This window comes from Oncorhynchus nerka, linkage group LG20, assembly GCF_034236695.1.
Source record: "Oncorhynchus nerka isolate Pitt River linkage group LG20, Oner_Uvic_2.0, whole genome shotgun sequence".
Classification (NCBI taxonomy): Eukaryota; Metazoa; Chordata; class Actinopteri; order Salmoniformes; family Salmonidae; genus Oncorhynchus; species Oncorhynchus nerka.
In genome coordinates this window covers 45954251-45977684 of record NC_088415.1, presented here as the reverse complement: position 1 = coordinate 45977684, position 23434 = coordinate 45954251, and the positions used below count along the sequence as shown (strand labels likewise).

The window sequence follows — 23434 nt, the reverse complement described above, 5'->3', positions numbered from 1 at the left end:
GTACAGAGCAGCACAGTACAGAGTCAGCACAGTACAGAGCAGCACAGTACAGAGCAGCACAGTACAGAGCAGCACAGTACAGAGCAGCACAGTACAGAGCAGCACAGTACAGAGTCAGCACAGTACAGAGCAGCACAGTACAGAGACAGCACAGTACAGAGCAGCACAGTACAGAGCAGCACAGTACAGAGCAGCACAGTACAGAGTCAGCACAGTACAGAGCAGCACAGTACAGAGCAGCACAGTACAGAGTCAGCACAATACAGAGCAGCACAGTACAGAGTCAGCACAGTACAGAGCAGCACAGTACAGAGCAGCACAGTACAGAGCAGCACAGTACAGAGACAGCACAGTACAGTCAGCACAGTACAGAGCAGCACAGTACAGAGCAGCACAGTACAGAGCAGCACAGTACAGAGCAGCACAGTACAGAGCAGCACAGTACAGAGCAGCACAGTACAGAGTCAGCACAGTACAGAGCAGCACAGTACAGAGTCAGCACAGTACAGAGCAGCACAGTACAGAGCAGCACAGTACAGAGCCAGCACAGTACAGAGCAGCACAGTACAGAGCCAGCACAGTACAGAGCAGCACAGTACAGAGCCAGCACAGTGCAGAGCAGCACAGTGCAGAGCAGCACAGTACAGAGCCAGCACAGTACAGAGCCAGCACAGTACAGAGCAGCACAGTACAGAGCAGCACAGTACAGAGCCAGCACAGTACAGAGCAGCACAGTACAGAGCCAGCACAGTACAGAGCAGCACAGTGCAGAGCAGCACAGTACAGAGCCAGCACAGTACAGAGCCAGCACAGTACAGAGCAGCACAGTACAGGGCAGCACGGTACAGAGCAGCACGGTACAGAGTCAGCACGGTACAGAGTCAGCACGGTACAGAGACAGCACGGTACAGAGTCAGCACGGTACAGAGCAGCACGGTACAGAGCAGCACAGTACAGAGCAGCACAGTACAGAGTCAGCACAGTACAGAGCAGCACAGTACAGAGTCAGCACAGTACAGAGCAGCACAGTACAGAGCAGCACAGTACAGAGCAGCACAGTACAGAGCAGCACAGTACAGAGCCAGCACAGTACAGAGCAGCACAGTACAGAGCAGCACAGTACAGAGTCAGCACAGTACAGAGCAGCACAGTACAGAGCAGCACAGTACAGAGACAGCACAGTACAGAGTCAGCACAGTACAGAGCAGCACAGTACAGAGCAGCACAGTACAGAGTCAGCACAGTACAGAGCAGCACAGTACAGAGCAGCACAGTACAGAGCAGCACAGTACAGAGCCAGCACAGTACAGAGCAGCACAGTACAGAGCAGCATAGTACAGAGCCAGCACGGTACAGAGCCAGCACGGTACAGAGTCCGCACGGTACAGAGCAGCACGGTACAGAGCAGCACGGTACAGAGCAGCACGGTACAGAGCAGCACGGTACAAAGTCAGCACGGTACAGAGCCAGCACGGTACAGAGCAGCACGGTACAGAGCAGCACGGTACAGAGCAGCACGGTACAGAGTCAGCACGGTACAGAGCCAGCACGGTACAGAGCCAGCACAGTACAGAGCAGCACAGTACAGAGCCAGCACAGTACAGAGCAGCACAGTACAGAGCCAGACAGACAATGTGTCTGTGTCTGACATGTAAAGTGTACCAGTACAAGCGTGTTTGAGAGAGCCAGAAAGAACAGATACAAAATGTATATTTAAAAACATGAATAAACCAAATATCTGTGTACGTGAGCAATAACACTGTGTAGTAGATGACCATAAGGCCTAGTCAAAACTCCAGTTGCCAGTGTTCGTGTCTAAAACGAGAAAATGTGGGGGCGCTTTTCATACGGCTCGGGGAGCTCAAAAACACTTAGAGCAGGTAAATAAATCCTGCCCCTGTGCAGATCTGTGACTGGCACACGACCGCTGCAGAAAGAGAAAGGAAGAAAAAGAGAGGCAGAAAGTAGAGAGCGACACAAAGAGAGAGAGAGAAAGAGAGAGACAAAGGAATACAAAGAGAAAGCAAAAGAGACTCCTACCCCTCAACTCTGACCACAGGATGAAAGAGCAGAGTCACAGCTGGCAGCCCTACAGCTCCGAAACTTAATTGGGAGGAAGGATGTTTGACATGCTTTTTTCGGATGTCACTAATAAGCACTACAGAGTCATTCTAGCCCTCTTGGCATTCTACTCTTGGCTAATGGATAGTGCCCAATTCATTTCAATCTGGCTGGGTAACATTGAGATGGAAGAGAATTAAAGAGCAATCAAATCGTTAGTGTAGTGTTTCAGTCAGGAGGAAAATCCGAACAGCTGGTGCTGTCACAGCTATCACATAGCTTGACCTGTCCCGTCTCTGATATTGTCTCGAAACGGATGTTCACCAACACAACTAGGCACGCTGCTAACCCCAACAGAGACTACTGACTCCTACCCCTCAACTCTGACCACAGGATGAAATGAGCGTTCACATCTGTCCAGGTCGCTACTTCCCCATTCGCTTTTCATGGACGCGGGTTCCTGTAGATGTTTCAGTCTCTTGGCAGCACATACACCACGGCCGTGTTCTAGGCTTCAAGACGCATGCCGGATCTTACAACGCCTCGATGGCTGTTTAACGTATCAGCTAAACATTACGATTCCGTGCCAGGACCCCCAAAAATGTTGGATATCTTATATTGTTCTGGCAATTCTCACATAGAAACTTAATTGGGAGGAAGGATGTTTGACATGCTTTTGACATTTGATTCACAAACCATTTTTGGGGGAAATTCATGACGAAGAGTTCTTTTTGAGGACCTTTTTTCAGACCTCTACATGCCTTGTGTAAGACCTTATGATCCGGGAATCGTACGCGATACATGCAACATCTTGGTGTCATTAAGCTCTAACATATGGATTATGTCTAGATTTTGAAAACAAAATCCTATTTGCCCTATTTGATTTAGCTTATTTTTAGACATATTGTTTGGAACAATATGTGTCTCACCACCAGGATTTGGTCTTATGTAGTAACATTAAAATCGTTGTTTTACATTGGTAAAAAGTAAAGACTGGTACACTGCATTTTTTAGGATCTTTTTTTTTTTGAAAGTTGATAAACTGGCAAATTGTCAAACTTGGTTTTGAAGCTATGACCCATTTTATATATACATAGAATTGACATTATAACCAAATCACAACAGAGGGAGTTCCCTTTTAATCCATTTCCACATTCACTGTGTTGATGGTGCTCATTAAACGTATAAACACTTCAAAATGAGCAGGGAGCCACTCTGGAAATAGTATGTACTTGTACAGTATATTGTAACAAACTATATGTCTTCAAATGTACGAAATCAAAAAGGGTCCTTCTGAATTATTGATATATTTTATGTTAAATAAATGTAATTGTGTTTTGACAGGACCTCGACATACTCCATAGGTTTGAGCACAGTATAGGGAGTGTAATGACACAAAGATGTTGTCCGTTATGCTTGAGCAAGGCACTTAACCCTAAATTGCGTTTGTAAATCATTCCGGATAAGACAACTAAAATGTTAAGGTATCATGTACGGTTCATGCATCATAGGGTCACTTTCATCATGATTTTCTCCAAAATAGTTTGTGATAGAAAAAAAAACAAGTCAAAGATCCTTCCTCCCAATGACGTTTCTATGTGACAATTGCCAGAACATTCGGATACAAACAAATATTTTAGCTGTATCCTTTCGTGGAATTACCCACTAGAAATCGGATTACCGACTGCGCAGTCGATGATGTGGCAAGCAACCATTGGTCGATGCAATGCAACATCTGCAATGTACTCAGTCTGGAACATGAACCATACTTGACAGTGCTCTGCCTAATTACCACTTCCAGGTCATACCCCTAAACTAGGCTGTCATTGGACAAGTCCAGACAATGAACAAGTGCTGCTTGCTCTATGAAGGACCTTCAGGGGGTAGAGGAAAGGATAGAACATGACAAGATGTTCTCCTCTTTCTGCAGGAAAGAGAGGGACAGTCAGAGTGGGAGGAGACTAAATGCATCCCAGTGCAGCTGAGCATCTTTGTTTGTCTTTACCAATAACTGTCAGACGAGTGGACAGCACTGTAGATCACCTTGATTGATTAAGAGGTGAAAAGGTTTATATTCCTAGTGTGCCTAGAGCTTGCAGGCTCCCAACATCAGCGCACAAGTCATAAACCAAAGTGCCACAATAACTTTCAACAACTCCAATGCAAAACAATGACTAAAATAAGATCCCCATCGCTGTCACGTCATTCTGTAAGGAAAGGCATATGACATGCTAGCTCAGTATTCTGTCTGGCCTCTACCTGTTTCAGCGGCAGCAGCATGAACTCCTCGGTCTTGGACACCTCCACGAAGTGCTGCAGGACGTACTTGTGCGCCGACTTGAGCAGGTCGCTGCAGGAGTGTGTGTCTGCGAAGCCGCGGATGCCCAGGCAGTTAGAGGGGTCCAGCTGGCTGAGGAGGAACTTACAGCAGGCGTCCCTCACCCCGTTGAGCTGCAGCAGGCTGGCCGCTGGGAGTAAGGTCTAGAAGAAAAAGAGGACGATCGGGGGGAGCCATAGACGCCTGAGCGATGTAGCAAACGTAGCAGCTGCAGTTTTTGCACCCCCATCTTTTTTTTTACCAGAAAAGTATCATGATCCATTAGGTCATTTCTCATTTTCAAATGATTAGTAGTGTTTTGCACTCGTCTTAAAATACATTATTATATAATACATCAAAATGGAAGTAACAGATTCCATTTTGCACCCCTTCCCCTCGTTGCCTCAAGATGAATGGTTTGGCTCACTTGAAACCGATGCTTCACTCCCTTGCTCCACCGTTTTGGTTCAGTGCAGTTAGAAAGCACTCGCTGCACCACTGGTGTTAAAAAAACGAACATTTGTATCACTGTTTCATGTCGGATGCACACAGGGTGTTGTTACATATCATTGAGAGGCAGCACCACGAGCAAAGTTTGCCATTTCACGTTGCCTGTAAGAACCTTGATGAGCACGAGCATGTCTGATAAGGCTTTGCTGTATCGCAGCCTCTTGAGAGAACCTCAAATTGCTGGAGTCCTCTCTCCTCACCTCCTTCACAAAACTCATTGGAGGAGAAGGTCAGAGGGGCGGGACCTCTGGCTTTCTCATCCAATGCGATTTGAGAAGGAGGCGAGGAGAGGGGACGTGAGGAGTTTACACTTGAGATTCTCCCACTGACTTGAGTAGCCTTCCATCAGCCTACCACCTTTGCGGGAAACCGCGTGTCCGGTAGCTGGCGGGCTGTCAATGAGTAGCTGACAAGTAGATAGTGAGAAATAATCATTAGGCCTAATATTACATCTGTGAAATAACTTTTCTCCCCAAGCTGTTTACAGGTATTTAGCACCATTTGGCATTTTTGCCAACCATTTCCCCAAAATAAATTGGTTTAAACCACATTGTCAAAATGTTGTTTTCATTCAGTTACAAAAGTAAACAGCCTGGCTGAGCCCCATGAGAGTGCACCTTGGCCGCGTCACGGTTACAATGTAGCCAAGCTGTGTTTATATGTGCCTGTGTGCAAATTGAAAAAGCACAGGATATTTGTACCTTGATGAAACAGCTCTGCTTTAATTAGCTATTTCTACCCTTGTTGCATCAAATATGTATGCTGCTGAGACAGATTTGAAACATTTCGATGGTGACAGCAGCTAGGTTTCTATCCAATTGGCGACATATTTTCATGCGAATATTCTAAAATATGCATGAAGAAAACATGTGCATTTTTTCACCAGTGGTGTGTTTCCACCAAACGGACTTGCAGATAAAAATCAGTGCTTAAGTTTAAATGTACTGAATAAAAATAAATAGTTCAATGTGTTTCCATTGTATTTTTGACTAAAACTGTTGGGTTAAATAGCAAATGTCCCTACTCTGGTCTTGGTACATGTGCTCTAGCCAACAGCTGGAAGATATTCTACAGTGTGGGTAGGCTAATCTACATGAGATTATTACTGATAAAATCGAGAACGGCAGTCAAGCATCGATCCTGTCACCAGAATATAACCCTCAATATTTATTGGAAAGGAGCATCAAACTCATCACCTTGCACTTTCACCACCCTGTGAAGTTCAGAATAACTTATTTCATCGGTAACCTAATACACTGCATGGTTTCCCAAATCCTAGTGGAAGGACCACACACCATATCATCATGTGAATCCAGGTTTACTTTGATATGATGGTTATTATATCAATATTTGCATATAAATGAGTTTCCACCACCATTTCTCACAGAATACATTTTACCGACACAAAAAGATCCCACCTTGTCGGACAAACAAATTATCTTTAGGCAAATATAAACTTGTACCAAACCATCAGCTGTCCTGATTTGTTTTATATGGTATACCTTTATTCGCATAAAAACAACAGGGCCAAAAAGGCAGAACGGAAAAGTAATGTGCTTGCTGAGACTACACTTTGTTATTCCTTGTTATTCCATTGTACTCCCACTTTTACATAAAGTCTGGTTCCAATGGGTGGAGCAATAGAAAACGTGAAGATGAGCATAGGATGATGTGGGGCGTGAGGATGAGCATAGGATGATGTGGGGCGTGAAGATGAGCATAGGATGATGTGGGGCGTGAAGATGAGCATAGGATGATGTGGGGCGTGAAGATGAGCATAGGATGATGAAGATGAGCATAGGATGATGTGGGCGTGAAGATGAGCATAGGATGATGTGGGGGGCGTGAAGATGAGCATAGGATGATGAGCATAGGATGATGCATAGGATGGGGCGTGAAGATGAGCATAGGATGATGTGGGGCGTGAAGATGAGCATAGGATGATGTGGGGCGTGAAGATGAGCATAGGATGATGTGGGGCGTGAAGATGAGCATAGGATGATGTGGGGCGTGAAGATGAGCATAGGATGATGTGGGGCGTGAAGATGAGCATAGGATGAAGATGAAGATGAGCATAGGATGATGTGGGGTGTGAAGATAGGATGTGGGGCGTGAAGATGAGCATAGGATGATGTGGGGCGTGAAGATGAGCATAGGATGAAGATGAGCATAGGATGATGTGGGGCGTGAAGATGAGCATAGGATGATGTGGGGCGTGAAGATGAGCATAGGATGATGTGGGGCGTGAAGATGAGCATAGGATGATGTGGGGCGTGAAGATGAGCATAGGATGATGTGGGGCGTGAAGATGAGCATAGGATGATGTGGGGTGTGAAGATGAGCATAGGATGATGTGGGGTGTGAAGATGAGCATAGGATGATGTGGGGTGTGAAGATGAGCATAGGATGATGTGGGGTGTGAAGATGAGCATAGGATGATGTGGGGTGTGAAGATGAGCATAGGATGATGTGGGGTGTGAAGATGAGCATAGGATGATGATGAGGGTGGGTGTGAAGATGAGCATAGGATGATGTGGGGTGTGAAGATGAGCATAGGATGATGTGGGGCGTGAAGATGAGCATAGGATCATATGGGGTGTGAAGATTAGTATAGGATCATATGGGGTGTGAAGATGAGCATAGGATGATGTGGGGTGTGAAGATGAGCATAGGATGATATGGGGTGTGAAGATGAGCATAGGATGATGTGGGGCGTGAAGATGAGCATAGGATGATGTGGGGTGTGAAGATGAGCATAGGATGATATGGGGTGTGAAGATGAGCATAGGATGATATGGGGTGTGAAGATGAGCATAGGATGATGTGGGGCGTGAAGATTAGTATAGGATGATATGGGGTGTGAGGATGAGCATAGGATGATGTGGGGTGTGAGGATGAGCATAGGATGATGTGGGGTGTGAAGATGAGTTTAGGATGATGTGGGGTGTGAAGATTAGTATAGGATCATATGGGGTAGGATGTAAATGGTTTGTGGCGTCATGCTAAAGGATGTGACAATATATAAGAGATTAGGAACAGAAATACTTTAACGAAGTAATGTAATAATCAGTATCAGTGTGTTTTCGTGGAATACTTTTACGGTTTTTACTTTATGTTACTAAATGTATTAGTTCCAGAGAGGTACGTATACAAAGCTATTAAAACAAGAGCTAAACACTTCTCAAACCCGTTCAGATTTCATGCTCTCCACGAACATCAGAGTACAGAACTCTCACGTTATTACTTTGACAGCGGTCGGAGAAGTTTACAAACTTTGAGAGTGTTCGAGACCACCATGTAGAATAATGATGGTACATTCCCTACATACTGACTACTTTTGAATATATAGCGCACTACAAATGTAGTTTTATCTCAATCTCTTCATTCAAAGACTCAATAATGAACATTCTTACTGACAGTTGTGGCTGCTTTGCGTGATGTATTGTTGTCTCTACCTTCTTTCCCTTTGTACTGTTGTCTGTGCCCAATAATGTTTGTACCATGTTGTGCTGCTACCATGTTGTTGTCATGTGTTTCTGCCTTGCTATGGTTGTTGTCTTAGGTCCCCCTTTATGTAGTGTTGTGTCTCTTGTCGTGATGTGTGTTATGTTCGATATTTCATTATTTTTTATTGTTTTCTCCAGCCCCCGTCCCCGCAGGAGGTCTTTTGCCTTTTGGTAGGCCGTCATTGTAAATGAGAATTTGTCCTTAACTGACTTGCCTAGTTAAATAAAGGTTAAATACAAGTAAATAAATAAAAGTAGGGAAAAAGGGCTATTTGAGATGCAGTAGTCTTTTCTTCTTACCTGCACGTTGCCCTCCCCCACCACGATTTCTGCTGTGTAGGCATACTGAACCAGCTGTTCCAACGCCTGGGGGTCAATGTCATGCAGGGTCACGTGGGTCTGGCGACTCTCCGACATCTCATCTGCATGACCACAGACAGACAACAGAGTTTTCCAGTTTTCCAGTCTGTGCCTGTGTCCGTGCGGACAAACCATATGCGAAACCAATTCAACATGTCAAGAGAGAGAAATCAAATCAGAGTTGATTTCAAGTGCAATTAACACTCCATTTTAACTGAAAGATTTGTGTGTGTGTGTGTAATGTGGTACATACTCTATTGCAGGGTTCCCCAACTGGCAGCCCATGGGCAGGGGGTGACATAAAAGACTGTAATAACACCAGCAACACAGCTCAAAGTGATTCATTTTTAAAATATGTTTCAAAGTATTCCCACACATAACAGCTAGCTTTGAAATTATTATGTTTTAGTCAAATGTTATATCTGTTTGGGCTTCTTGCGCTCAATTTGCATTCTAAAAATGTTTTGTAACTAAGTTCCGGCCCCATGACCATTGTTTCAAGAACAAAAATCGACCTGCGGCTTAATCTAGTTGATGATCCCTGCTCTATTGCCACAGACATGAAGCACGTACCTCCCATTATACACAAATTCTCAGAGGACAGTCACTGCATAGCACTATGAAATTGTTTAGCATTTGTAGCTGTCTGCGTCTGAGTGATTAATTGTTTTGACTGTCAGATAATCCGTGTGTAATTCCGATTCCTGGAACTATGAGGCGCTTGTGTTAAGCCAAACACAGTGAAGAAGCATATTTTAGCATGGAAGGTAGTCCGTTTGTTCCAACAGGTCAAAAGAACCAGCACACACGCACAACAGCGTTTTGGTTATATTGATTCGATTGTTGGCTGTACAGGGCACTCTGAAAGAATTCAGACCCCTTGACTCAAGCTCTAGCAGGTTGGATGTGGAGCGTCGTTGCACAGTTATTTTCAGGTCACTCTAGAGATGTTCGATCGGGTTCATGTCCGGGCAACTCAACGACATTCAGAAACTTGTCCCGAAGCCACTCCTGTGTTGTCTTGGCTTTGCGCTTAGGGTTGTTGTCCTGTTGGAAGGTGACCCTTCGCCCCAGTCTGAGGTCCTGAGCAGGCTTTCATCAAGGAGCTCTCTCTAATTTGCTCTGTTCATCTTACCCTTGATCCTGATTAGTATTTATTCCGCTGAAAAACATCCCCACAGTATGATGCTGCAACCCCCATGCTTCACCGTAGGGATGGTGCCAGGTTTCCTCCAGAAGTGACGCTTGGCATTCAGGCCAAAGAGTTCAGTCTTGGCGTCATCAGACCTGACAATCTGGTTTCTTATGGTCTGAGTCCTTGAGGTGCCTTTTGGCAAACTCCAAGCGAGCTGTTGTGTCCTTTTTACTGAGGAGTCGCTTCTGTCTGGCCACTCTACCATAAAGGCCTGATTGGTGGAGTGCTGCACAAATGGTTTTCCTTCTGGAAGGTTCTCCCATCTCCACAGAGGACCTCTGGAGCTCTGTCAGAGTGACCATCGGGTTCTTTGTCACCTCCCTGACCAAGGACATTCTCCCCAGATTGCTCAATTTGGCCGGGCAGCCAGCTCTAGGAAGAGTCTTGGTGGTTCCAAACTTCTTCCATTTAAGAATGTTCTTGGGGACCTTCAATGCTGCAGAATTTTTTTGGTACCCTTCCCCAGATCTGCGCCTCAACACAATCCTGTCTCGGAGCTCTACGGACAATTCTTTCGACCTCACAGCTTAGTTTTTACTCTGACATGCACTGTCAACTGTGGGACCTTATATAGACAGGTGTGTGAGGAATGGAAACAGGATGCAGTTGAGCTCAATTTCGAGTCTCATTGCATAAGTATTCAAACCCTTTGCTAAGAAAATTACTTAATACATTTGCTAAAATAAAAATAAAAACTTTTCGCTTTGTCGTTATGGAGTATTGTGTGTATTTTGATGTTTTTTATTTTGTATTTAATCCATTTTAGAATAAGGCTGTAACGTATCAAAACGTGGAAAAGGGGAAGGGGTCTGAATACTTTCCGAAGGCACTGTATCAGCAGACTTAAATAGGCCTAGGTTTAGAGCATGGTCAGTTGAAAATGAGTCTAGTGGTGAGTCTTAAAGCCTCATACCCTCATAAGGCTCTAGTCTGAGCTGTAGGAGGGAGGAGAAAAACACCTCACCTGGTGATCTATGACCCAAACAGGAAAGAACGCACACAGACAACAGGGAGGAAGGAAGGAAGAGGTCACTGACGAGGAAGGAAGCAAACAAATGAGGTGTTGCTAACAAGTTGAGGTGCCACTGCCACTCACACACATTGAGCAAAATGTAGCACAGTTCAATGTCTGAGCATTCAAGCAACAACCAATAATCCCCACAAACCCCTCACACCACTTTGTTCATGGTAAAGAGGGGGAGACGGTGTCCAAAAGTGAGTGACTAACACTAGTAGTGAACACTGGTGAGGGCGTGGAAAACAGAATAGCAGTCTCAGTAGCCGTGGGTGCGGACTCGGAGGAGGGATACTTACTCGTAAACATGGCGTGGAAGTAGGTACTGCAGGATGCCAGCACCACCTTGTGTGCCTTAATCTCCTTGTTGGAGACGTGCAGCACGATGTCGCAGAGCAAGCTGCGCTGGCGCATCCTGTTCATGGACACGAACGAGTCGTGGTAGTGGCGCTTGGAGTTGTGCGAGATGCTGTGGCCGTCACGGTTCAGCAGCTGCATGCCCCCCTCCATCATGGTGCCCTGCTCCGCTGCAGCCGGCTCCTGCCTGGGCCTCACTCTGGGAGACTGCAACACACAAGGGGATCAACCAATTCTAAGAATTTTACCCAGATTCCCAGGTTTTCTAGAAATCCCAGAATGAATTTTGCAGCCCTAGGATCATTCCTATTAAAATTGACCCAATTCGATAAATCTCTGTTTTGTCATATGTGACTGTCATCAAAAAAAACTCTTACATCACCACTGCTGTAATAGGCATGACAGGTGTCATAACAGTCATAGTAGCTGATGTGACAACTGACTGTACAATCATGACAGCCAGGTATACCAAAATGTAGGTTAGCTAGGCCAGCATGGTTAGTTTGTATAGCACTCTGTGTTAGCCAGTAATATCCACATCATAATACTGACATCAGCGATCAAGACTGCTTGAGTCTACTTTGCTTTCAGTCTGACCGTCAATGTCATTGAAGATGTTGATGTAGGTCCTAATCATGTATGTCAAATCAAAAGGACAATACGGGTCGAGTTAGTTTGACTAGGACTGATGGTTTGGTTAGCTAAACTTGCAAGTCTGTGTGTTTGGTTACCAAAGCATCTACTGTCGCCATCGAGTGAACTTGCTAGCTATGGATGAACACATTTCTAGTGGGAAATGTGTTAAATGATGGTATATGATGGTATAAAAAGGGATTGTCAACTCCGTGGAAGTTCATTATTTTCCATAAAACGCATAGCCTCTTGTTTGATTATCCCTTATGGATTCTTGTTCAATGTTATCCTTGCTTATAAGGCAATCTTGATATCGTATGTATTGTAATAGAATAAGGTCTTAGCTCATTGCCAGCTGCAGCTCCTGGCAGGGTGTGTGGGGTAAAGAAGGATGCGCGCGGGCGCACACACACACACACACGCACCTTTGGACTCTCTCATCCAGTGAGTTCTCACGTTAAGAACACACTTTAAAATGGTGCATAAGCATCTAGATGCCCTATACTGTACTCTGTAGAATCGTGTTATAATGAATATTTACATTCCTCTCAACTGTGTGTGTCAATGCCACAAGTGGCTAAAAGTGTCATTTAATCAGGTCCTTTTTCTACCAAATATGGTATATTTTCGTAGTAGTGTTTTAGAATCTAAAGTAGGCCTTATAAAAGTTTTAGGAAGGCTTCATGAAAAGGCCCACCATGATATGTACTGCCATTTTAGCCTGAACAGCTGTTGACTCTTAGTATATCACTTGTAAATGCCTCGTCAGCTTTATTGAGCTAACCAGCCCGGTCTAACCCCGTCATAACCCAAAATGTCTGAAGACATTGCACCAAGGTTCTGTAAAATTATTCTGCTGGAAATGATATTGTTGTCAATATAGCCTACCTTTCTGATAGGCTGGATGTTTGTTGATTGAAGGCTGGGTGTACACACATGCCATAAGTTTGTGCGTTCTGGGGGTGTAACCAGTCTGAAAGATAACCACTGTTAAAACGGTTAACCCTATCAGTCCTGTGACCCCAGAAAAAGATTTGGCTTTTCATTATCTGACTTTCATTTATATGTAAAGCCCTTATACTTCGCCTCACAAGTGTTTTACCATGTTCTTTCCAGGACAACCAGGGTTACAAGCTGAACACAAAACTATTTGACAAAAACAGTTGAATTCATGAGTTTTGTTGACAAATGTCAATTTAAAAATAAGGTCCACCAAAGCAAAAAACAGATAAAGATGAATTTATATGAATTCTGTAAGTACATAAATTGTTTGCTCACTGAGAGCACAACATCCAACTAGTCAGTGACAACTGTGTGGAGTTTGTGAAAGCAACTATGTGAGCTTATTACAGTACTATAAACACTATGTCCTGGGATTTCCTATCTTCTTCGTAAAAACTTGTGAGCTTTGTGAGAGTCTCAGCTTTTAATACAGCTTTTAATAGTTTGTAATTCAAACCATTCGGACTCTACAGCCATGTTTGTAAAAAGACCAGGCCTTGGGCCCCTTCGGGATCCATCCTGAACATATTTTTGGCAAACTGGACTGCTGTGACTGTATGCTTGTTCTGGGACCCTACTGGCAGTAACATCTTGACAGTAAAGCATTTCACCTGGCCAAGGTTGTACTTCAGTGTGTGTGCGAGGGTGGGGTACTACGATAACAGTGGAGTTATGTTACAACTGGATAACGGTAACACTATCTTACGTTGGTTCTGTGGTAACAGAGTGTAAGTTTCATGCCGTGATAACCTAGACCTAGCTTACACTTTAGGAATCCACTGTCCATTTCTATGAGGCCTATGCCATAGATTATATAGACTCAATGGAGACTATGTAGTATGTATCAGTGTGAGATGCATTACTTTTTGCTCCTTCAACAAATTCCTTTCTTAAACTGATAGAGAAGCATCTTAAAATGTCACCACTACTGCATAACAGGGCTTGTTTCTTTCTCTTTCTCTCTCTCACACACACACCACACCCACCCACCCACACGTTCTAATGCCCTGGGCAAATAGCTAGCATTGGGCTATTTTTGCACATTGATCATTTCCAAATGTTGACATGACATTCATTTCAAGTTCATATTTTCAACAGATACAAGGTTGCCAGCACCAATGAATAAGAATGCATTGTTGGTCACTGCAGTGATGTGTCATTAACTGAAACACTGACTATTATCCGTAGCCATGCCACCGTCAGTGTCACTGAGGGGACACGCAAACCTATTCACACACACATAACGATACCTTTTTTCTGACTCACTAGGTATTCCGGATGACTGCCAGACGTACTGCTTCAATTTCTGCAGACCATTCCTCCGCTTTGTTTGTTCAATCAGCATGCATTTGGTCAGTTCACCTTCCCCCTTGAGGTTGTTTCTATTCATTTCTATTCCTAAAGATGTGGCATTGCACCCCCCAACACCATCTAGTTTTGAATAACTGTATCATCAGCAAGAAACGCAATGGCAGAAAATACAAAATGACCAGTGATAAACGTTGCAGTTTCGTGGAACCAGGGAAGAACTGACGACGTGACGGTGGTAGAGGCCTGATCACCGACAACGAGACAGCCTATAGGGAGATCAGAGACCGGGTAGTGTGGTGCCAGGACAACAACCTCTCCCTCAACATCAGCATGACAAAGGAGCGGATCATGGAATACAGGAAATGGGAGAGCCGAGCACACCCCCATTCACATCAGTGGAGTGGGTCGAGAGCTTTAAGTTCCTCAGTGTCCACATCACTAAGGATCTATCATGGTCAACACACACCAACACAGTCGTGAAGAAGACACAACAATTCCTCTTCCCCCCCCCCCAGGAGGCTGAAAAGATTTGGCATGGTCCCTCAGATCCTCAAACATCTCTACAGCTGCACCATTGAGAGCCTCTTGCATCACTGTTTGGTATGGCAACTGCTTGGCAGCCGACAGCAAAGGCACTACAGAGAGTAGTGCGTGTGACCCAGTACATCACTAGCTGGACTATCTGCATTGACCCTTTACGCACAAACATTTTTGACTCATTAAATACACTGCTGCTACTGTTTATCATCTATCCTGTTGCCTATGCACTCAATTACCCCTGCACATCAACTCGGTACTGGTACACATAATAATAAATATATATAATATATAGGCAAGTTATCGATACTCATTGTGTATTTATTATTGTGTGTTATTACTTTTCTATTACTTCTCTATTTTCTCTTACTCTGCATTGCTGGGAAGGGCCCGTAAGCAAGCATTTCACTGTTAGTCTACACCTGTTGTTTACCAAGGACATTTTATTTGAACGACTGATCCCTCTCAATGAAGTCACGGAAGTTCGATAATCGTGGTCAATCTTCATGTCAATATATTTTTTTTAAGACAATCATGGTACCAATAATTGCTTCTAATAGACCAGAAAGACATATGTCTTTGAACCAATATGGCCAAAAGTATCTGGACACCTGCTCGCCGAACATCTCATTTCAAAATCATGGGCATTAATATGGAGTTGGACCCCCCTTTGCTGCTATAGCAGTCTCCACTCGTCTGGGAAGGCTTTCCACTAGATGTTATAACATTGCTGCGGGGTCTTGCTTCCATTCAGCCACAAGCTGACATTGTGCTTCCAGAGGCCGTTTGGAACTCGGTAGTGAGTGTTGCAACCGAGGACAGACAATTTTTTACACGCTACAGCACTCGGCGGTCCCGTTCTGTAAGATTGCGTGGCCTACCACGTCACGGCTAAGCTGTTGTTGCTCCTAGATGTTTCCACTTCACAATAACAGCACTTACAGTTGACAAGGGCAGCTCTAGCAGGGCAGAAATTTGATGAACTGACTTGTTGGAAAGGTGGCATCTTATGACGGTGCCACGTTGAAAGTCCCTGATCTCTTCAGCACGAGTCATTCTACTGCCAATGTTTGTCTATGGAGATTGCATAGCTGTGTACTCGATTTTATACACCTATCAGCAATGGGTGTGGCTGAAATAGTCATGTAGACTACTTAACAAGAGGGGGCAGCACTGAGCTAGCCTGCAACATCTTTTCCTGGAGTAGCTCAAACTCTCCATGAGACGCCAGCTTAACCGACTTAATTTGGCTTCAATTCACATAGGAATTAATGGCGTCACGTGAAGCATCCAATTTGATAATCGCTACGGTCTGTCTCGGTCCATATTTGTGTAAAGCATATGATATATGAAGAAAGCCTCCGTTCAATCCTCTGCAGGGGTGTCGTGCTGCCGGAGTGCAGGCTCCTTCCCTTTTGACTCGAGAATACACTGAGCTTATAAAACTATTTCTGGAAAATTAATTCTGATACATTCTAAATAAATTATATTTAATTACCACTTAAATTCAATGAAAAACTATAGAATGACAAATAAAAATGTATAGCAGCCTAGAGGTAGGTAAATTGGTGGTTTCTTCCCCGTCTTCTCTCTGGCGGTGGCAAGAATGAACTATTAGGCTACCTGTGTGCACTGCAGAGGCCAGTAAGACTCTTGCTCACATTGGCCAATCAGAACGATGGGAAAAAAGTCATTCACTGTGTGTCTGCCTCGAAGATGTTCATAAAACTCCATGGACCCTCTTGCACAGTGGAACCCTGAACAATATGTGACCACTTCTTAAGGCGACAACGTTTTGCTGAAGACTCCCAAACCAGAGTGGCCAAAGGGAGACACAAGGATCATTCTAGCTTGGAATGTCAGGGTAGACAATTGGAAATGTGAAATGGGCCAAGTTGGAGGTAATAATGCATTTAGGTTATAGTTTTTGAGAAGCATGAATACAACACACCAAACACTTGATTTTATGGCTGTGCAATTCTACATAGTAATGATTTATGTTCACTACTTGGTCAAATTACTTGATAAAAGTAGACTAAAGACTAAAATGCAATGAATTGATAGTTGCCTTCTCTTTATTTTATTCTGTAAAACAGTACGATACAGTCGGAAAGTATTCAGACCCCTTGACTTTTCCCACATTTTGTTACGTTACAGCCTCATACTAAAATCGATTAAATAAAATGTTTTCCTCATCAATCCACACACAATACCTCAATAACAAAGCGAAAACAGGTTAATAAGTGTGCACATTTATTAGAAATAAAAAACTAAAATACCTTATTGACATAAGTATTCAGAACCTTTGCTTTGAGACTTGAAATTGAGCTCAAGTGCATCCTGTTTCCATTGATCATCCTTGAGATGTTTCGACAACTTGATTAGAGTGAACCTGTGGTAAATTCAATTGATTGGACATGATTTGGAAAGGCACACATCTGTCTATATAAAGGTCCCACAAATGACAGTGCATGTCAGAGCAAAAACCAAGCCATGAGGTTAAAGGCATTGTCCGTAGAGCTCCGAGACAGGATTGTGTCGAGGCACAGATCTGGGGAAGGGTACCAAAACATTTCTGCAGCATTGAAATACCCCAAGAACGCAGTAGCCTCCATCATTCTTAAAATGGAAGAAGTTTGGAATCACCAAGACTCTTCCCTGAGTTGGCCGCCCGGCCAAACTGAGCAATTGGGGGAGAAGGGCCTTGGTCAGGGAGGAGACAAAGAACCCGATGGTCACTCTGACAGAGCTCCAAAGTTCCTCTGTGGAGATGGGAGAAACTTCCAGAAGGACAACCATCTCTGCAGCACTACAACAATCAGGCATTTCTGGTAGAGCGGCCAGACAGAAGCCACTCCATAGTAAAAGGAAAATGACAGCCAACTTGGAGTTTGCCAAAAGGCACCTAAAGGACTCTCAGACCATAAGAAACAAGATTCTCTTGTATGATGAAACCAAGATTGAACTATTTGGCCTGAATACCAAGCTTCACGTCTGGAGGAAACCTGGCACCATCCCTACAGTGAAGCATGGTGGTGGCAGCATCATGCTATGGGGATGTTCTTCAGCGCCAGGGACTGTGAGACTAGTCAGGGTCGAGGGAAAGATGAACGGCACAAAGTACAGAGAGATCCTTGATGAAAACCTGCTCCAGAGCGCTCAGGACCTCAGGCTGGGTCAAAGGTTGACGTGGAATATTCCATTCAAACAATCATCTTTATTCAATGTTGATTAATTATTTCAATAATGAAACCATCGACTCAACATTCTTGACTATCGGGCCGAGAGCCTACCCTTCACAGACAATGAACAGTTTATATAGCTGATACCAGAATGCTTGGTTCCACCCATCCCATATAGATTGGGGGGCACCATAAGCCATTTTGTGTTCATCCTCTGGTCATCTGCCTCTGGTGTTGTCTCCCAGATCACAGGACAATTAAGAATACTGAGGCCTTTGTTCTGTTACATTTACATTTAAGTCATTTAGCAGACGCTCTTATCCAGAGCGACTTACAAATTGGTGCGTTCACCTTAAGACATCCAGTGGAACAGCCACTTTACAATAGTGCATCTAAATCTTTTAAGGGGGGGGGGTGAGAAGGATTACGTTATCCTATCCTAGGTATTCCTGAAAGAGGTGGGGTTTCAGGTGTCTCCGGAAGGTGGTGATTGACTCCGCTGTCCTGGCGTCGTGAGGGAGTTTGTTCCACCATTGGGGGGCCAGAGCAGCGAACAGTTTTGACTGGGCTGCGCGGGAACTGTACTTCCTCAGTGGTAGGGAGGCGAGCAGGCCAGAGGTGGATGAACGCAGTGCCCTTGTTTGGGTGTAGGGCCTGATCAGAGCCTGGAGGTACTGAGGTGCCGTTCCCCTCACAGCTCCGTAGGCAAGCACCATGGTCTTGTAGCGGATGCGAGCTTCAACTGGAAGCCAGTGGAGAGAGCGGAGGAGCGGGGTGACGTGAGAGAACTTGGGAAGGTTGAACACCAGACGGGCTGCGGCGTTCTGGATGAGTTGTAGGGGTTTAATGGCACAGGCAGGGAGCCCAGCCAACAGCGAGTTGCAGTAATCCAGACGGGAGATGACAAGTGCCTGGATTAGGACCTGCGCTGCTTCCTGTGTGAGGCAGGGTCGTACTCTGCGGATGTTGTAGAGCATGAACCTACAAGAACGGGCCACCGCCTTGATGTTAGTTGAGAACGACAGGGTGTTGTCAGGATCACGCCAAGGTTCTTAGCGCTCTGGGAGGAGGACACAATGGAGTTGTCAACCGTGATGGCGAGATCATGGAACGGGCAGTCCTTCCCGGGAGGAAGAGCAGCTCCGTCTTGCCGATGTTCAGCTTGAGGTGGTGATCCGTCATCCACACTGATATGTCTGCCAGACATGCAGAGATGCGATTCGCCACCTGGTCATCAGAAGGGGAAAGGAGAAGATTAATTGTGTGTCGTCTGCATAGCAATGATAGGAGAGACCATGTGAGGTTATGACAGAGCCAAGTGACTTGGTGTATAGCGAGAATAGGAGAGGGCCTAGAACAGAGCCCTGGGGACGCCAGTGGTGAGAGCGCGTGGTGAGGAGACAGATTCTCGCCACGCCACCTGGTAGGGAGCGACCTGTCAGGTAGGACGCAATCCAGCGTGGGCCGCGCCGAGGAGATGCCCAACTCGGAGAGGGTGGAGAGGAGGATCTGATGGTTCACAGTATCGAAGGCAGCCGATAGGTCTAGAAGGATGAGAACAGAGGAGAGAGAGTTAGCTTTAGCAGTGCGGAGGGCCTCCGTGATACAGAGAAGAGCAGTCTCAGTTGAATAACTAGTCTTGAAACCTGACTGATTTGGATCAAGAAGGTCATTCTGAGAGAGATAGCGGGAGAGCTGGCCAAGGACGGCACGTTCAAGAGTTTTGGAGAGAAAAGAAAGAAGGGATACTGGTCTGTAGTTGTTGACATCGGAGGGATCGAGTGTAGGTTTTTTCAGAAGGGGTGCAACTCTCGCTCTCTTGAAGACAGAAGGGACGTAGCCAGCGGTCAGGGATGAGTTGATGAGCGAGGTGAGGTAAGGGAGAAGGTCTCCGGAAATGGTCTGGAGAAGAGAGGAGGGAATAGGGTCAAGCGGGCAGGTTGTTGGGCTGTTCCTCCAGGCTCTCTCTATTTCGGTGAGACCCACCACATCTGATCTATGGAATGCCAGCTGTAGGTTTTATATCACCAAGCCATCACTTAATCAGTTGCCAGTCCAAGTTCCATAAAGACTCCTCTCAGTTAACTCAGAAAGGAGCGAGACAGTCCTAAGAACCATACTCTATTAAATAAAACAACCATTTGGTGCATAAATATAACATCATCTTGTATCCACAATGTAGAAAACCACGTTTGACTGGTGCTGTATGTAAATGTGACATTTAAGTGCTATACAATGTAAGACCTACACGCAATAAAGCCTTCCTTGCAAATAGTGCAATGATACTAAGCTATATGTATTTACATTAGGCTATAGCCTACAAATAGCTATGCCATGTAGTCATAGGCCTATTACAAATGATTGTTGTTTGATCCTGAACTGGCCAAATGGAAGAGCTATCCTTCAGCACCACAAGTTGGTTCAACTTCTTTAATTGACATCATTGCACAATCCTGGCACTGTACTTTCAGAACCTTTTAATTAAAATATCCCTTTAAAATGACATTTCATCAAGATCTGTTGCCTATGCCTATAATAGTCATACTCATCGCTTATTATTACAAATCGAAGATTGTCCCTTCTCACAACGGTGCTTGTTTAGTAAAGCTAGATCAAATCATCAATGTCGTGTTACATAACCAAATACAATACCAACATAGGGCTGTAACATTCCTGCTACACCAAAAGCACCTCCTTTTCTAATGAGATTTTAGAATGGTTTAGCTGAAACCGAATAGTCATTTCTTTCTCATGCACCAAAATTCCACAGATCGTGGCACTAGGCAGGATATGTGCTTTGATTTAAACAAAATACGAGAAAGGGTAATAGTTTAACACCATCTTCTCTCATTCACTCAGGAAACAGTAATTAAAGAATAACTAAAATGCCTATTCCCATGAAAATGATTGAGATCAATAAAAAAATCAGAATGGAGATACGTTTGGACGTTTCACCGGTAAAACATTAATAATGATCATTCATGATTGACAGTGATGATGGCCTATATTTTGAAATTAGGTAACCTATGCCTAACTCGATGCTAACCTATGCCTAACTCGAATACTCGAGTATTACAAATATTTAGACAATAGCCTGTGTGTGGGCATAGGCAGACGTTGCAATTGGAGGATGCATTTTTTTTAATAATTATTCAATTGGCTAGATCTGTCGGTACACACTGAGTGATAAAAATATGAAGTCACTTTTTTTTAAGTCACCCTCTCATCAAAAAAAAAAAATAGCACTACACCAGTGATCCTCTATGACGTTGCTGACTGCATGAGCAACGACATCAAATTTAAGGTGGATCTGCAGCAGTGACGAGATCCTCATCGTTGCGGCGTGAATAAAATTAGACACTGACAGGAATAAATTATGGTTTTTTTTGCTGTAATTGTGATATCGACTAAAAGGCGCTTATGACATTCATACATTATCATTAGCTATCTACTATGTGCAAGGTGCTATCTCTACACCACCTTAAATCGCTGGATCGTCTGGTCTGGCCACTCAAGAACATTATCGCAAAACAGGGCACTCCAACTCTGTTCCTGGGGAGCTATCCTCCTGAATGGTTTCACTCAGGTGTAACTAACCTGATTCATCCATCTTATCAACCAGCTAATGATTAGGGTTGGAGTGAAAACCTACACTTACAGAACGGTAGCACTCCAGCAACAGGGTTGGAAGAGCCCTGTCCCAAAACATAACCTGCAGCAAATGATCAACCTCTCTCTAGACAGACAAATCGATATTGAAGTCAGAACATCGAATCCTAACTATATTTAGCCGCTCTATTGAGATTACGTTACCACAGAAAAAAAGCTGTACTATAGCTAGAAATGAGTGACTGCGTCTGATGTCCCACGAGATGAACATAAAGTGCAATTTTGAATTTCCAGAATGGCTATTTAGCTAGCGACAGTCTTCCATATGGTTAGCTAAACGTTTCCCTGTTCATCTGTGGCTAAAACATAACTGTCATTGATTTTGCTACATTGTTTACTACATAGCCACCCGCAGCCGTGACAAAATGACAATGTGATGTCGGGATTTAGCTAGTTAAAGTTAGCTAGCTAGCTACTACTACACAGTAGAACTCAAGACTCACCAGCCGTCGTCTGTGTCGCAAGGACAGCACAAACGTATTTCTAGCTGTAACCTTTTCCAGTTTCTTGATATGTTATAGTCCAAGTTCAGAATGTAACTTATTTGATTTATCAGTATTTTGAATTGCTAATCATCACGTCAACATTACATGATGTCGCATCAAAACAATGCTTGTATCGCTCGCTCCACACAAGTGACACTGACAAATACTTCGTTTCTCCTTCTTTCAGACTGTACATTTTAAAACAGTTTTTATATCTTGCAAAAACACAAAGTGAACTAAGACGTGTTTTGCTATTGCACATGATACAGATTGAAAAGCGAAATACAAAATCAATTTAGATGAACTACAGTCTCTGCTAAATCTACTGGATTTGCATAAACCTTCTCAAATTGAACGTCACCCATAATATCAATGCTTTAGATTGGTGAAGTTCGAGGTCGTCTTCTTTTGTAGTCACGGTTGGCGAATTATCAGTCTCACAATACCTATGTTCGAGAGGATCAAAACAGTAATGTATCATGAGTAAATTGTGACTGACGGATCTGCAAATAATAATGAGTAGTTATTTATGATTGCAAGGTTCTTTGTAGATCATTTGGCTGCAATGTTGAACAAGCCCACAAAATGGAAAAGCATTTAAAGGGGCAATCTGCATACATTTTTTTATTTAGAAATGTATTATACACTATGTACCCATTGATTCTTGAAGAATGTAACTTAGAAATGCCTCATGAGCTTAGATCAACTGTCGTACCCCATCAGAACCCAAAATATAAACTTGTTTCACTCCAATGTTTTATTTAAAAAAAGTCAATCTAAACAAACACTATATAGCCTCAAAACATGGTTAAAACTCACATTTTGATATCCCGGATGGTCAGTCCTTGCAACCATAACGCTATCTATGAATTTAAGAGTGGTTACATTTCTCCAGCCCCATCCCTCATCTTTTTACCAAAACAGGGGCGGGGACTCTGCTTTGTTGTTGTTCCCCGTCAGTCAGTAACTCGATACAATATACTATGGAAAGTCAACGACCAATCATATTCACATGAAGAAAACTGAATTCACACCTATCAGGAAAAATGGATGCCAAGCCTGCCCTCGGAAGCCCCTCTTTTCTGGCTATAATACCAGAGCTCGCATTCATTTCCTGAATTTTTCTCTCTTCAGCTTGGCAGAAGAAAGAACACGTCATGCATTTTACCAACTTTTCAAGCACACGAAGACTACTAGATTGGGCTCTGACTTAGGTGTCTGTTACTGGGGAGACATACACGTCCCTATAGATGTTGCGAGTTTTGGGTCTTGGTATTGGTTTTTGTGTTTGCTA

General features: G+C 44.0%; 1 protein-coding gene across 5 annotated transcripts in view; it reads right to left on the bottom strand.

The window, feature by feature from the left end:
* LOC115102613 (kelch-like protein 17) overlaps positions 1 to 22410 on the bottom strand; it is a 35783-nt gene extending 13373 nt beyond the window's left edge. The window contains exons 1-4 of one of the 5 annotated variants that reach the window (XM_029622738.2): positions 22099 to 22410; positions 11264 to 11528; positions 8695 to 8816; positions 4321 to 4542 (exon numbers count right to left, since the gene is read on the bottom strand). In XM_029622738.2, coding sequence (XP_029478598.2) covers positions 4321 to 4542; positions 8695 to 8816; positions 11264 to 11477 — 558 coding nt within the window. In that variant the 5' untranslated portion in view covers positions 11478 to 11528; positions 22099 to 22410. Of the gene's footprint in view, positions 1 to 4320; positions 4543 to 4805; positions 6600 to 8694; positions 8817 to 11263; positions 11529 to 12842; positions 13932 to 22098 lie in introns of those variants that run through there. The other 4 variants (XM_065005549.1, XM_029622737.2, XM_029622739.2 and 1 more) reach the window with 4 other exon arrangements.
* Positions 22411 to 23434: the final 1024 nt, after the last annotated feature.